This window comes from Pithys albifrons, chromosome 18 (genome assembly GCF_047495875.1).
Source record: "Pithys albifrons albifrons isolate INPA30051 chromosome 18, PitAlb_v1, whole genome shotgun sequence".
NCBI classification, from domain to species: domain Eukaryota; kingdom Metazoa; phylum Chordata; class Aves; order Passeriformes; family Thamnophilidae; genus Pithys; species Pithys albifrons.
Window position 1 is genome coordinate 8,387,617 of NC_092475.1, and position 16,373 is coordinate 8,403,989.

Genomic DNA, 16,373 nt, shown 5'->3' on the forward strand with positions numbered 1-16,373 from the left:
GAACTGACGGGAGATTTCCAAAAGCTCACCACGGGCAGCTGTTGGTCTCTGTTTTCACAAATCTGTTTTACCAGAGAAGCTAAATATCTGACCTCCATTTTCCAGGTCTGTATCTGCAGTGGCTCTTCCCCTGCCTGTGTGGTGGATAGTTACAGCTTGTATGTGTTGGTGTGAGACACCAGTTGTACAGAAATGACCCCCACAATCAGAATTCCTGTTTCAAGTGAATGACATAAAACCTTTCAGATCCTGCTCTGAGTCCTTGTGTGGTGACTTCTTTCCACAGACAGGATTTGTTTGAAGAAAGGATCCCTATTTGCATGTAATGGTGTGTTAAAATAGCTATTTTGAGATGTATTTTGAGATCAAGGGCACTGTCTCCCTAATTCAGATGACTTTTCTTCTCTAGAAAAATAACCAGTTATGACAACAAGTGTATAAATAGAATATTTGGCAAACAGTTGTACAAAAATGCTTAAAATCTAAAGGGTTTTAGTGATACATTTGGTATGTTTATGCAGCACAGTAGACATTGCTGCTGAGGTCAGTGGGGTTTTGGAGGAATGCTCAAGAGCAAAGATTAAACACAGTGTGTGTTTTCCCAGTGGATCCAACACTGCTGTACCCAGAGGGTCACTGCACTCCTCCTGCAGCCAGTTCACTACACCTGCCTTTGGAGTGACTGGGGGTGGGTCAGGATGTTTTCACATCTCAGCAGTTCCTTTCAGTGAATGAGCTGAATTCCTCAGGTATCCAGAGGGAGTGCCAAGGCCTAGACACTTCCAGCCTATCCACAGTACACTGATATCACAAAAACTTGCAGTGGTTCAAGCCCTGAGCAGCCCTCAGACTTTGTTCCAAGTGTTTGACAGTACTATAACACAGTGTGGCAATCTGATTTTTCTGTATCAGTGGCAAGAAAGACAAATGCCATTGTCTGCTGCAAGTATTTTTTGGATGACATCCATCAGCAGCACTCGGAAGGGGCAGTTCATTCCAGTGTTCCTAAGTGTTCAAAAAACAAGAAGAAGAAAAATAATTGTGATTACATCAATGTGATGGTAGACAAATGTAGCCTAGTTTGCAAAATCAGTCTTAAATTTGACCTCAGACAGAAATTTTCTGGTGTAATTGTGTTATTGTCGTCTTTTCACCCCTGAAATGTTTGCAGTATATGTTTCTATCAGCTAAACCCTTGATGCTGATTCAATTGTGGCAGCAACGCAGTTATTCTGGTAGAATTAATAACTCCAGCACATTTGACTGGAGAATTTTTTGAAACAGCAGACAATTAGTTGGTATCACAGCTCATTTCTGAGGTCCAGAGAATGTCTCTAAGGGCCCTCAATGTTCATCTACTTAATCACTACAGATTTTGGTTACATATAGTGAAAACTGAGTTTCAGTGGAGGTGATACAGACTCAGTACACATTAATGGCAAGTTTGTTTTGCTGCCATGAAGTGAATTGGATAAAACCACGCTATAAAAGATGTAGATTCTAGGTGGCAACTCTGCAATAAACTCACGTCCTCTGCTGTGCAGAAACCCACTAAGGAGAGTCTCCTTTGTAGGCACAGATTTTAGTGTGAAGGCTGCAGTCCCTGCAGTAAATGTTGAGCTCATCAGGCACTGAAACAAGTGTTATGTTGTGATAATACAAGATGAAATCAACTCTTTTTTGGTCCCACAACCATAAAGATAAAATGGCTTTCTCGTCCTTCCATGTAAAGCTAATGTAATAATTACAAATAAAACTATATATGGAAATAACAAGAGTCTAAAAGTGTAAGGAGAAGGTTAACCAGGCAGTGTAAGGAAAATGACCATGATCACGTAATGTATCCACAATCCCAAACATGATCTCAGGCACTGAAGTTATTACTGTAATTGTGTTTATTTGCTACAGTGACTAGCAGTTGACTTGGGCAGTGAGCAGCAGGTACTGCCCCACTGAGGGGCCTGTCCAGGCTGTCAGCTCCTGAGTGCCCACAGTGGGCTGAGGGAAACAAGTCTGGGGCAGGTTCTGCAGACACAACCAGGAGAAAGTGTGTGTCTCCTGCCCCACTGCCCACCCACAGCTGGAACATTACAAACTTGAAGGAAACACAAATACTTTACTGTAGCAACAGTTCAAGTTCAAGTGAACCTCTGGACATACTGACACAAAAACATGGCTACTAATTTAAAGGGCAAAACACAAGCAGAAATATTTTGCAAGAAGTCAGTGAGTCATATTTTCCTCATAAAATCGTTGAAACCATTGTGCCCAGAAACAATTAAAGATGTGACTAGAGCTGGAAAAGTTTAGCCATAAACACAAACAGACACCAGGTTTTTGTTTGTAGAGGATGAAGGTCATTTGGCTTGAGGAATATCCTGAAACTACCAGAGAGAAAGCAGAACATGCAGTCTGTGCGTCCTCACTGCTGCACAGGAGCCCCAGTGGTTGGCCCTACAAGCCTGGATACTTGGTAACACCAAAGGTTAAATACCAATGTTCTGCTACATCAAATCACTGAAAAAGGGACAAACCAACCTACTCCTTTAATTTGATAAAAAACTTTTTTGATTTATATTAACAATACACTTCTGAGACCTGAAGGCTCAGTCATAGAAGATTGATATTAAAACATTTGAGTGGATGAGTCCCTGGCAGTTGAGAGGTGTGCTTGAGACTCACAAGCTTTAGAGGAGTTTTTCAAGGTTTCATGGTTTTCTATGGTATTTCAATTGCCCCTGGCAACAGACTCCTTCCTTTTGGCCTGATATTTTTGTGTTCTACATGTGCCAGCCCCTGACCAGCTACTGTCCTTGCTTTCTGTGCTTTTGGGGAAGAGTGAAAGGGAGGAAGTTCCTGTGCTCCCCAGGGCATAACCCCTGCATTTATGGGATTTGGAGACATTGGCCTGCACAGCAGAGCTTACAGGTCGAAAGACAGATTTGATTTGAGCTTTGTCAGGGGTCCTTATCTGATTTATTTCTACCCTAAAGGGAAGTAGAATTTGAGATGTGTCCAGATGCTTTTTCTCAGGGGCACTTGTAACATAGCTCAGCACTTTATTCAGACACTCCATCTAGCAAACCCCTCTGTTTAAACAACTGCATTTATAAGTCTTTCTTATAAATAAAATGTTGTCTTGACATCCAACTTATGGTCTTCTGCTCAGAAGTGTGAAATGAGCCATAAGATTTCTAGGTCGCTATAAAAAATAAATGTACAGTGTGTACCAAGAGATATTTGACTTTGTGGACATTATTTCAGAGTAAGAAAGATAACCCCTCTAATGGTGCTTTCCTGACATGATTGAAATTCCCTTCATTCTTGGGGAACTGGGAAAATGTGCTTGTGGGAGTAGCTGTGTTGGAGCAGAGCATGACAGGGTCAGTGGCCTTGAGGACTGAGCTCTATGCAGGCACAGGGAGCAAATGATCCTGATGAGCTGAAATGCTTGTGCCCATGTCCAAGTGAGGCCCAAGTGTCTCTCGCTTCTACCAATTTGCAGTGGTGCATCTTCTCAAGTCCAGAGCTACCTTTGATTTATAAACACACATGTGACAGCAGAACCAGGTCTGGGCAAAGGAAGCAGTTCATTTCTTTCCCCAGCTGAGTTTTGGGGGTCTGTACAATACCAACATAATCCTTCACATCTAGGCTGCAGTGCCACGGAGTTTCCTTCAGGAAGCCTTCTCATCATATTCCACTTCTGTTCCCTGCCAAGGTCCTGCCTTGTTTTGTTCATTCCATATCTATGTGCTCCAAAGCCTCTCAGTCTATGCAGGCTTTAGGGGTCCTATAAAATTAGTCAAGCTGCTCCTGCACTTTCTTCCTCCCATTTACCCATGAACTGTTTCCCAGGTTAAAGAGCTGACAAACAGATCCTGGGAATCTGGCTTAGCCTTGCTAAGGGATGTGGTCAATAACCATGAGGCTATTCCTTTTATTTTTTCCTTTAACAGCTTGTTATGCAATTACATTTTTCAGTAAGTTGCATGTTTTTTAAGGCTAATGATCCTTTTGATGGGGGGACAGTTCACAGACTTACAAACATCTGAAAACTAGAGGAAAGAATGGAAAATATTTTGAAACTTCAGCTGTGATAGGATGCAAGTACAAGGTCTGATTAAGGGTGTTAAGGAGGATCATTTCAAAGGAAGAGAATGTAGGTGCTATACAGTTTGATTAGAAGGTGAAGGAGATGCACCTACATTTTCCATGGATACAGATTTCCATGGATACTACTGAGGCTGTGGAGTCACGTGGACTTTGATGCTCTGAGATGTGAAATATCTTGCCATGCTCAGCACCTCTGACAAAACAGTGAGCTTGCAAAGCAGGCAGCTGTTTAGCTCAAATGTACCATTTTCACATCTTGTTCTGAAATGTTTTGCCTGTTTTTCCCAGAAGTTTTCAGGATCTTGGCACAGCCCATAGAACAGACAAGGAAATGGGAGTCTTAGACCTCAGCCCAGGGAACTGACTCAATGGCTTCTCCTGGACCAGTCAGTCTCACCACAGGATCTCTGCTTCTGGAAGTCCAGGACAACTGTTCCTGCTTGGGTAGATGATGATACCTAATCTTGGTCACTGGCAGGAATTCCCTGCACTTGTGGACTAGCCTGGAATTAGCAAAGGCCTCTGCAGTCCTGTTCCTCTCAGGAGGTACATTGAGCCCTTCAGTTCTCACAGGCACTCTGGAAGAGCAGGGAGGAGGTTGCTTTCCAAGTTAGTGGCAGAGCGAGGGAAAGAGTCTTGAGATTTCTGGGCTTCTAAGTGATGGTAATGGTAGCCTTGCCAGAGGGATAGTGTTGGGCACAGGGGTTGGGTGCAGGTGTTCCTTCCAGCATCCCCTCATGGATTCAGAGCTCGCTGTTCCTCAGAGCACACTCTGTAACGTGGGATAAACATGTGCATGGACATGGAGAGCTCTTTGCTGGAGTTTGTACTTCTCTCTGCAAATGCATACTCCAGCTTTTTGTTTGACTCAGTTTTACTCAGTTGTGGTGTTTACATTACACCAGCTTGAGGGAAGAAGGAAGGGAATTTTTCTGTATATGAACTGTCCGGGTGATTTTCTACAGCTGCTTTGAAGGATATGTCTGGTACTTATATTGTGACTTGGATTCTATAGACATATGGCAAAGAACACAATTCTCCAGAAAGGCAAAGAGTTTGAGTGATGGAAAACAAGAGAGCAATCCAAGAGAAACCCTGCCAGAGGAGGAGCATGAACCTGAAATTTACTGTGGAAACCAGACTTCTGCCTTGGGCTTAAGCACCACACTCAGCCAATTCTACCACTGGCTGCAGTGTGGCTCTGCACACATGCAAGAACTGCTTTTTGGATCTGAATAGGTCTGGAGCTTAAGTATTGTTCTGGCATCTGTACTGATTTGGAAATACACTGGACTCCTGAAGCAGAGGGACAATTACAGAGTTTTTAGAAAATCACAAATGTAGAGAGTCTGTGAATAGAGGCTATTCTGGCTTTTGCATAATGAGTTTGTAAAATCAATCAGAAATTGAAGAAGGCATGAGAGATTTCATTTTAGACTGTTCAATCCCTCATTAATTGTATAGTGGATGGCAACTGAGGAAACGGGAATTGCAGACAAGTCCTTTTTTTCAGTTTATTCTCCTGTCTGTTGTTTGCACTTCCATGCAGCTCACCCCTTGCAGCAGCACAAGCCTCAGCTGCCAAGAAGGTTTTGCCTCATGTGTTTTTCTGTTCTGTTGCAGAAGCCAATAGACTCTCTGCCTGGGAACCATGTCGGTGAAGCTCACCTTTGTGTCCCCTGGGGATGGGGTTGGGATCAGCAGAAGCTGCTCCTTCACTGGGTTCAGCACCGTGCAAAGCAGGAAACTGGCGTAAGTAGCACCGACAGCAAAGCACCTGATCCTCCTGGCAAGGGGCTGGGAATGGAGTTTTTTGCTAAGGCAGTCATGTGTACATGTCATTCCTTAATTTTCATCTACTCAACTACTGACTGTTGCCATTTCCCTGATAAATAGCTGTACTTCAGCCCAGACTGTTACTGCTCCACACACTGCACTGCAGGGGTGGTTGTGTTACAGAGGTGAGGGATCAGACCATTAATAGTGTCCATTTCTTCTGGAGAAGTGAAGGGCTGCAACCCTTCCTGGGCAGGCAGATAGTGACTGATGTGTTCTGACTGAAACTTTCTCAGTACTTGTGGCAATCAGGAATCTCCTAGACCTTAAAGAGCTGGGGCAGTTAGTGGTGAATTGTGGCAACAGCTGCAGCTGAAGCCAGCTCAGGTCCTGCTGAGTGACCCCAGCAGGGCAGCAGTGCCTGAGAGCAAGGGCTGCATTCTGTGCCACAGGGGAGAGAAAGGGAGAGGCCACTGCAGATTCGCTGCTCCCAGCAGCAGTCCACAATCCAGCCAAGGCTGAAGCCTGGGCTCTGTAGTTGCTAAACCACCCTGTGCTGATGTTCTCAGTTTGCTTTTCCCAATCTGCTGGGCAGCATTGCTCTGTGGAGGTAACTGCAGCTGTTCCACTAGAAATGCTCTGGTGCTTTTTCCTCAGCAATCTTATAAAGTCTGTGGAGTGCTTCTAGAAGATATGATGCATAAATTGGAAGTTAGTGTGATCTCTGACTGCCAGTGCATGCTGGAATAATACCAGAGGGAATCACTGAGCAGTGTCCTACAGAAGTGTAGGGCAATGTGTCTCTAGGAGTATTGTACTCAAAAAAAAACCTGTTGTATATCAGGAACCTGACTCGTATAATGAATATCTTACCAAAGAACCAAATGACTGAATTGAACTTTTAGTGAAACACAGCATAGTAAAGTATAACAAAAAATGAAATCCCACTGGAGTGTGATGCCATCAGGAAGTCTTCAATTTGTATAAACTGACTTGTTGTGGAATTGAAAATTAGTATTACCCCTAGCAAAGACCAGACATATAAAATCACACCAAACACTAAGAACTGGAGAAAAACTCTGTCAAATTATATAAACAGACTTGAGCTTAGTTCCAGAGTGGGAGTTCTAGCAGGGAAAGGCTCTACCAGGAGCAGTGTTGAACTGCAGTGTCAGCAACGGGGGTCTGAGTACTCCAACAGAAGAGTTCCTCTATCCCTTCAAGTTACCTTGATACTTCTTATTGCAAAGGTTTTCTGACCAAATGCCTCTCTTTATTAATTTTTAAGATGCTGCTTTTCATTATTTAAGTGTTTAGACAGACAGTTTTACCCAGGACTCACTGCAATAAGGAAGATTTGTGTGCTAGACACTCAGTCACAGCCCAGTGATCATGAGAGCTTTTCCCAGCATTTTTTAATCACCCTTTCCTAACTTATCTGTCCCTCAGGCACCGTTGCAAAACACAGCAGGAGTTGCAGGGGCCCTGTACAAGGTCTGTCCAAAGGATGACACACAAATCAGGTCCACATGGACATTCCTAAGCAGATGCTAAATACACTTTTGCTTTTCTTTAGCAACTTCCTTTTGAGCCTCTCAGTCAGACACACAACTTCATATTTCTCCACAATGGGCTCCACAGGAAGTTAATATTATTGGTGTTATCCATAAAGTGGGGAATCTGATACTGAAATTATGAAGTTCACGAGGCAAAACAGCAACACAGGATCCAGCTTTTAGCTACTGGCCCTGCAGGCCCCCGGCAGCCACTGGACTTGTGTATGAGATGTGTGAAAATCGGGTTCTTACATCAGTGCTCGGGGGCTGCAGCAGCCCGTGGGAGATGCTGAGGGAAAGGGGGAGCTGGAAATCCCATCCGATCTGGATGAAGGACTTAGATGCTGTCCTTTCAACTGAAGGGAAATTATATCCTTAATTTAGGATCTGCAGACCAGAAATCTGAAGGTAAATTTCAAAATCCTTTACTTTCCAAAATGAAACAAACCCCAGGAATAATTTGGTCTTTTGAATGTCAAAACACAGAATTGTCTTATCTCTTCTATCTTGCCAATTAGAGTACTCTAACTCACGGAATGAGATGCTGTTTCTTCTTAGCATGAAAGGATTTGAAGTGTGAGCCTTCCAGGAGACTCTTTCAACTGCTGTTATTGGCTAGACTGTCCCTTCCACTGTTATTCCTGTTGGAACCCTCTCACTTTGCATGAATACTCAAAGATTCATTATCATAATAAAGAAAAGTAAAATTAATGTAAGTTTCTAATTTAACAGTTATGTTCCTTGTTATGGATAACCTGAGCTCCAAATGGTTGGGTTAATTAACACTTTATATTAAGCCATCATAAAAAACTAAGATAATCATTGGTGTGAAGAAATTAAATATGCAGTGAAGTTTGGCAACACCTAATTTATCCAATTTTTTTTGCAGAACATATGTTAAATAGTGGAGTTAAGTGGAAATTTAGGAGGAGGATAATTAAAGTAGTTACTCAAGGGTTTCTATAATAGGAGTAGGGGCAGCTCTCAGGTGTGTTGGGTCTGGGCTTTAATCACCACCTCAATAATCTCCTTAGGCCTCCAGTCACATGTCTGGAACTTACAGCTGCCAGAGGTTAAGTATTAAGCCTGTTGAAGTTGGTAATTTCTCCAGGTGAGCTGAATTTAGGGTAGAGTATAGAGAAGGTAGAAAGTTTCTCTGAGAGCCACCACTTGTCTTGGCTTGCTTTGGAAATGGGAAACTGCTTTAGGTAACGTTACTTTAGAGGTTTGACTTACAGGGATTATTCACAAAACTGTATAAAAATAGCCAAGACTTAGAGGAGTATATAGATAGAGGTAAGCCAGGCAGGAATCATCTGCAGAGAGCTCCTCATCTGGTTAAAATGCTGTAAATATGTTTATAAGTAATGGATTAGGGTGCTCTAACTCTGTAGGTTGGCACAAAAAATCCTGTATGGGGAGCTTCTGTTAGAAACGATGTTTCTTTTTGGTTTTGTAGCTGCTTTTAAAGTAGTTAAGTGAGGTGTTAGATGCTGAAAAAACACCTTGATGATTATATCTTGTATGCAATCTGGGCTGGGTAGTTTGCTTTTCAAAACTGTGGTGGGGCTCTGAGCCAGGGTTTAAATGGATGGAGTGCAGGCAGAGGAGCAGCTATTGCTAAAGGTTTTTGTGTGAGCTTGCTCAGTCAGACCCTGAGCAGCTGCCAGCAGTGAGACGTTTCTGATGTTACCTATGAAGGTATGGCTGGTGTGTCCAGGAGCTTTGTTATTTTGGTTAATATCTGTGGGATTGGATGTACAACTTGTAGCCTGGAAGCTTTGGGGGTGAGGCATCTCACTCCTCTCAGGTAATGGGGTTTGCATCTTCCCTGTATTTCTTTTCTCTTTCTACAGCAAGTCTCTCAGCAGAAGTTCAGTGAGATCCAGGATGTCTCTGAAACCCCCCAAGGCTTATAATTCCCTGCAGAAGGGGGCACCCATCTGGGATCCAAAGCCACTGCAGGTGAAGAAAATTTTTGAAGCCTTGAAGAAAGGACTTAAGTAAGGACTTCTTAAATATTGTAATTTGCCCTACCTACTTATGCTGCTTAACTCTGTGTATCACTGTGCTCTGTCTCCATCTGTGGTGACTTTCCCAGACACTGACAGGGGACCTTGTAGAACAAGTTTCATTTGCTCTGCTTGCAAGCAAAGTGCTCTGATGATTTTGTTTCTCCGAGTTTTTTACACCGCTCAAAACCCCTCAGTGACAGGCAGAAATCAGTGAAGAGATTGTCCATCTCCTGGGCAGCAGCTGAGCTCCTGTGAGGAAGGGAGGCCTTCAGAGCCTGCAGGGCAGGGATTGCACAGCCAGGTCTGGGCAGTGATTGGCAGAAAGTTTCTGGAGAGGAAACTGCAGTTCACTTTGATTCAAAAAGCCGAATTAAATTCGAGTGCAAGTGAGGGTGTGCCCTGCAAGGACACAGTGGGGAGGCTGGTTCATCAACCATTTCTGTTGTCACTGTGTTAATTAGGAAACACTTGCAGAATTAGCCTTTCTAGGAGAGTGGGGGTGTCAGGGTGGCTTTCTGTTTGGTTTTTGCCTCCCCCACCTGCTTTTAATGGAATCAAACTCTGGAGTACAAAAGATCCCTGTGACCTCTGCCTTCAGCGGAGTCCCCAGGCCTTGTCATCTTAGAACATTACAGTGGATGTTTGTGGGTCCATTTGTAATCACAGAACTTCACTTTACACCTTTCAGCTCTTACCAGAAGACAAAGCACGTTTCCCTTGCATGTGTAAACCCTGTAGTTCTCTGCTGGCATCCTGCTAACAGTTCCTTCATGTATGCTGTTACTGTCCTCAAAACTTTGCTACTGTGTTAATTTTGGTCATGGTTTTTTTCTTAGGCAAAGAACATAAAATGCACTGTAGTAATACATTGTAAAGTCAGACGTGTCACATTTTTAGTCCAATAAAAGATTATGAAGTCTTAGCCCTAAAAATATCCACCCATGTCTTATTAGAGGATTTAGATTTAAAAGAAACAATGAAACCAAATGTTTTTGCAGACTTTGGAATTTGTCAGAGCTTGGGGAGGAGAAGCCATAAAGTGGATCAGAATTTGTTCCCAGTTTTGCAGTGAATGCCACAGGATCAGCCTCCTGCCAAAACTGAGTAGCAACTAATTGACTGAAGTAACCTACAAAAAACAACTGTATCAAATAGCAATTCAAAGTCCAATTTTTAAGCAGATGCAGACAAAGTCCACTTGGTGCTGGAGTGACTTGGATTTCTAGAGCAGAACATGTTTTACATGCCTGTTTCTTTATAACTATAGAAAATAACTCTTTATTCTGTTAACCATGTGGGTAGCATTCCATTGAGCTGGTAATTCTAACATACTTCAATCTAAATCAATTAAGCTTTTCTAAAAGGTGTGTGAACACCTTTCTGCCATCAGCCTTGGCTGCTGAGCTGCTGATGGGTGAGTGGTAGGGGCAGACAGCTGAGTGCTGGAGTCACAGGATCTTGGGGGAACTGTGTTTGAAACAGTAAGAAAATGAAATGCATCAAAGCAAATGTGAAGAAGTGCAATGGTCTAAAATGGAGTTCTTTTGACTGCTCAGAGACTGTGTCTAATAACATAGTATTTACTGGGTGACTCTTGCTCCCTTTTAAAAGAGGAAAAAGTTACCTAAGTCTGCTCTGTATTAAAAGCAAAGTTGGAAGAAGATGGTCTCAGCAGAAAAAGTTTAAAGCCCTGTGGAAACCCCTAAGGCACAACCCATGTGTGTAAGCAGCTCTGTAGAAGCCAACTGGCACCAAGTGCTTCACACCTCACAGTACAGTTCTCCTTCTGGAAAAAGTAATAGTTACAGTGAGAAATGGTCTCCATGTGGTATTGAGCTCTGTCTGCTAAAACACTGAGTGGCATCTGCCCATCCTTACCTGGGCAGCACTTCTGTGAGCTTGGGTTTGTGGCGCAAGTGTTCCATGTTGCAATTCTTTGACTTTCTAAGATGGAGTTGGTTCTTCCTCCTCAGTAACTGTAGAAGAGACATTCTCAAAAGAACTGACAAGGAGGTTTTGGGTAGAAATAGTCAGAGAAATCTGAAACGATTTATGTGTTAGAACTTGCTGTTCTCCTAAATCCCTCATTTCCTTTTGCCTTTAGTTGTACTTCCAGATCTATTGTCTTGTTCTGTTTTGCTTCAAGTTCCAGAATAAAGCCCATCTTTTATGTGAATGATTTGTTTTAGGTGAAGAGAAACAAGTAGCAGTGAATGTTGGAGTGCAGTGTGTACATGTACAGACTGTGTATGCTCATGCAGCAGTGCGGGCCTTGAATTGCACTGCAGCATTCCACACCTTGTCAGAGCAAAAAGGAGCCAGGAGGATTCCCAGTGTAAAGCATCTTTAAATTCTGGGTGACATAACCATCTTCTCACACTTGTGGGGTACAGATGCTCCTCTAGGGTCAGTTTGACATTTAGTACAAGTATTTGTCCATGGAAACCAGCCATTCTCACCTCTTGGACCATGTCCTTGTAGCCATTCACCTCTTGAGAGAGTCAAACAAGGGAAGTCTTCTGGAGAAGGAAGTTGCTTTGTAACATTCTGCTGAAAACACCCCCCAGAGAATTTCCAATGAATGTACCAAAAGAGTCTGACAGTGGGTTTTCTTTCTCTCCAGTGAATACTTGGAAGCACATCAGGCTGAGCTGGATTATCTCTCTGGTCGACACAAAGATACAAAAAGGAACTCCAGATTGGTAAGATTTTTTAATGTGAAATACTTAGATAAAGTCACAAAAGAAGATGTGCTCTCCCACCTGGGAATTCTGGTTAAAATGCTGAGGTGGGATCCAGCAAAGCATCACAATCAGCAGTGTCCCAAGGAGTGCAGCCCCAGCTGCAAGAATTTAGCTGGAGACGTCTTGTTTTCAATTTCCAGCAGAGTTCTTCAGCTCCTGTTCTTTTCCTGGGATGGTGTCTCCTTGTCTCTGCTCAGTGGGCAATGTTAGTAGTCTCAGTTTAGAGTAATTTAAGATAGTGAGTCTTGCAGTACATATGAAAGTTTCATTAGTATGTACAAATACATGTGCTCTGCTCTTCAGCCTGTGCTGTTTCTTTTTCAGGCTTTCTACTATGACCTGGACAAGGTGAGGCTGTTGGGGATGAGAGGAAATGTTGCAAACAGAGACAAATGGATGATGTGTTTGCTGTGTTACTTACAGACATTCTTAGGAAACAATTTTTCAAGTCCCCTTCTCTCTCTCTCTCAAAAGCAAATCCGCTCTGTGGAGAGGTACATCAGAAAACTGGAGTTTCACATAAGCAAGGTAAGGGGGTTTATAGCTCATACCTGCCAGGCTCACTCTGCCTTGTAAGTGACTTCTCTAAATGAAAAACACTTTGATTATATTCATCTGAAGGGGAATAATGCTGAGGACTTTCTGAAAGCTGTAGCCACTCTTTTTCCTAAAGGAGGGGACTTTTATTTATTTATTTTCCTGAATGGTTCTATTCAGGCAGAATTTTGGGTGCGACCCAGCCTGAGTTTTCCTGTGAAACCAGTTTGCATTCTCTGCCAGTTTATTCAGAAAATGCTGCTCTGGGAAGACTGGCAGGTTCTCCCCCTTTCCCATGAGGGGCCAAAGGGGCAGTTCTGTGGAGTTTGTGTCTGCTGTCTGCCAGCTGCTTCCAAAGGGCTGGAGCCTCTCTGCTGGCACAGCAAAGGGTGCAGGGGGCTTAGTCTGAATGGAGGGAATTGAATTCCTGCTCTGCAAGTAAATTTTTCGTGAGCAAAGTGTGTATCTACTCCTTGTATTCTACTTTGATAACAGCAGAGCTAATTGTATTCCTGAAAAAAAGCATGGGCTATTGAAAAGCAAACTGCTGCACTCGATCAGTAAAATGTATGAGTTGCAGCATCCTGCAGTGGAGTTTAGTTGGTTTGGGGTTTTGTTTGTTTTTTTGTTTGGGGTTTTGTTTTGGGGATTTTTTGTTGTTTTTTTTTTTTTTTTTTTTTTGTCAGGAAAGAGTGCTGATGTTCCTTTTCAAAACCTCTTAAAACTGTGCCTGGGTAATTTTGATTTCTTCTTTACCCATCTCTTCCCTATCCTAAAGGTAGAAGAACTCTATGAAGCTTATTGTATCCAGTGCAGGCTGCGAGATGGGGCCACTAACATGAAACATGCCTTTTCCCTGTCCCCTTCCACCAAAGCCTCCAGAGAGAGTCTTGTGGAGCTTTACAAGAACTTCCAAGAGTGCACAGAGGTAGGAAATACCACACACATGGAATGAAGGCCTGACTTCCTAAGGAAAAAATGTACTAGGACTTGTTTGGGCTTTGTTTTTGTTAATGGTGTGGGTTAAAAATTAAATATGTGTATAAAATACATAACATGAAAAATCCTTAATACTGGGATCTGTTATGGCTTCCACTGGAAGTGTAAGTTGAGAATTGAAGGGGTAACTTTGTTGCTTTTACAAAACAAGTAATGGAACATAACTAAGAGTGATCAGCTCAAGCAGGTCCACTCTTCTGTAGAAGATTAAAACTAGTATCTGCCTCCACTAGTGAAAATGTTTGTGTGTCCTTAAGAAAAACTAGAGCCCAAGTCCCCTAGAGGGAGTTGCAGGTGTGGGAAGGTGTTCTCTGTGCTCTCTGCAGCCATGTGACTGTGCAGCCTTTCTTGCAGGACATGTGCTTTATAGAGGGGGCGCTGGAGGTGCATTTGGGAGAGTTCCACGTGAAGATGAAAGGTAGGTTCCTTTCCTCACTCCTTCAAGACTCGTCAATTGATTTTGGATTTCTGTGTAGCAGTCTGATCCACTGAGAGTCCAGTTATTCAATGTCTGTTGCTTCCACTGGCTTGCTGGATGATACCCTGAACAGAATTTTGGCAAACTTCTGTTTGCTTCAGTGCTATAAAACAGCTCTGCAAAGGTACTTTATATCTGAATACAAAAGCTGACAAGCTTCTTTTCTCAGCTCAATTAAATTTTGTCCTTTTAAGAGTGTGTTGGGCCTGTGGCATAGCTTCGGCACAGAGCTGAGGAAAGGGGGGGTGTTGGCCACATAGTCACTGTATTTACTGGAAGCTGAAGCTTTGGGGGGCTTTATAAAACTCTCCAAGTACTAGGAGTTTTCCTTCTCTTTGCAGGGTTGGTGGGCTTTGCACGTCTCTGCCCAGGGGACCAGTATGAGGTGCAGTATAAAGCAGTTAATTCTGTCCTTTGCTTTCCTGGTGCGAGTTTGAAATAGAGGAACAGGAGGTCAAGGGTGGAACATGGAGGAGGAGAACAGGGACCAGACTGGGATAAAACCACCCATTGCTGTGATGAGAACAGTGCTTTGGCACACTGGGAGGCTGGGGAGGGAAAGATGTGATTTGGGTGTTATGGGAGGGTTTAAAAGACAGCAGTGATTGTCAATGAAACCCAGCCTGTGAGGGCTTTGTCTTCAGAGTTGCCCAGGATTCAAGCAGCAGTGACTGCCTGTTTCTTGGAAGATTGCCCTTGGCATAATTTGAATTCCCCTTAGTGTCTTTCTGGGTGCTCTCCTACTTCTAACAGTTCCCAGTGAATTCCAGTGTGCCTCGTATTCCAGTACCACCACACTTGGAATGTGATGGAGTTCTACAGCTTATCCAGAAGGGGTGGGGTGTGGCATTTGGCACTGCCTTCAGGTGTTAAAACCTGCATCCTGAATTCCTGTCTCCAACCTTCCAGCTTCATCCAATTCCCAAGTGTATAGTGATCAAGGGGATGGCTCCACTTCAGCCAGACTGGAATACGGAGAGGGCTATGGACTGAAGGGAATGCTCAGGGCTGTGTTGACCCAACACCTGTTGTTCTTTGTGGTTTCCAGGTGTTTATGAGACTGGGGCGCCAGAAATGGAGGTTGAAGGGCAAGATTGAGACCGATGACAGCCAGACATGGGATGAGGAGGAAAAGATCTTTATCCCAAATCTCCACGAGAAGTTTGAAATCAAGGTGTGGTGTATAATGGTTGGATTGGAATCAGTGGATTAATGCATCTTGCCTCTTAACCTACCAAGGGTCTCTCAAAATCCTTAAATCTTTTTCTTTTCCTAGCTGTGTAAAAATGGCAGCTAATCCATGTTCTGTCTAGTGAAGGGGCCTCTACTTCTGTTTTTCCTTTGCTCCTGGTACTTGTAACTGTATTAGTGCATCTGCTTTCTCATATTCTGGAGTCTGGTAGATGTGGTTGTGTTTTGGGGTTTTTGGTCGGTTGCTCTTTTATAAAAAAATGTCCTAGGTTAATAACTGGGATTTTCTAGGATGAAGTTTAGATGTGGACACCCAGATGTGTGTGTAGACATTATCACCCATGCAGATATTAAATGCCTGTAGCTTTGATCTCTTTTGAAAGAGGCAAATCAATGTATGGGAAACGTATCATTGCACCTGAGTGTGTTTGGACTGTGGGGTTCAAATATTGCTTTATGTGGGTGTGGGCAGCCACTTTTGTTGTGTTTTACTGCAGAGATGCTTCATATCTGTGAAGAACCAATGGCATTTATGTGCTGCTTCAAGCTGTCTGTGCTCCAAATCTTTGTCTAGAGTTCTGACACTCTTCTGGAAGTGCCTAGAACAGGTCATATCTTTAAGAGAAGGGACCAGTGCAGTGGCCTGTGAGACACAGGTGACACTGGGGTACCCCTTGGAGGGGACCCTGTAGCATTCACAGCCTCATGAGCAGCTGCCCCTGCATTGGTTCTGACACCTCTCTTGCAGATGGAACTAATCCTTAAACAGCATTCCCACTGTAGTCTGGCATTTCTTGGGGGCTGCACTCTGCAGCATGAGTCCTGTGTCAGCCTGAAAGGAGCTGAGGGTGAAGGCTGTGCTGGATTCTGTCCTACTGGGAAACTGTGCCAGTGCAGGGTTTGGGGGTTTGGCAGTGGTGTCAGAGCAGCTATTGCAGTGTTCTCCTCTGACCTGGCAGCA

The 16,373-nt window shown here is 43.4% G+C and overlaps 1 protein-coding gene across 8 annotated transcripts in view; it reads left to right on the top strand.

Annotated features, from left to right (window-relative positions):
• Positions 1-16,373, top strand: part of RIPOR3 (RIPOR family member 3) — a 47,393-nt gene that overhangs the window by 15,550 nt on the left and 15,470 nt on the right. For 6 of the 8 annotated variants that reach the window (XM_071573057.1, XM_071573059.1, XM_071573058.1 and 3 more), the window contains 9 exons: positions 5,740-5,868; positions 9,305-9,451; positions 12,087-12,165; positions 12,532-12,555; positions 12,682-12,735; positions 13,523-13,672; positions 14,098-14,161; positions 14,563-14,606; positions 15,270-15,395. In XM_071573057.1, the coding sequence (XP_071429158.1) occupies positions 5,768-5,868; positions 9,305-9,451; positions 12,087-12,165; positions 12,532-12,555; positions 12,682-12,735; positions 13,523-13,672; positions 14,098-14,161; positions 14,563-14,606; positions 15,270-15,395 (789 nt within the window). In that variant the 5' untranslated portion in view covers positions 5,740-5,767. Of the gene's footprint in view, positions 1-4,647; positions 4,663-5,739; positions 5,869-9,070; positions 9,150-9,304; positions 9,452-12,086; positions 12,166-12,531; positions 12,556-12,681; positions 12,736-13,522; positions 13,673-14,097; positions 14,162-14,562; positions 14,607-15,269; positions 15,396-16,373 lie in introns of those variants that run through there. The other 2 variants (XM_071573062.1, XM_071573064.1) reach the window with 2 other exon arrangements.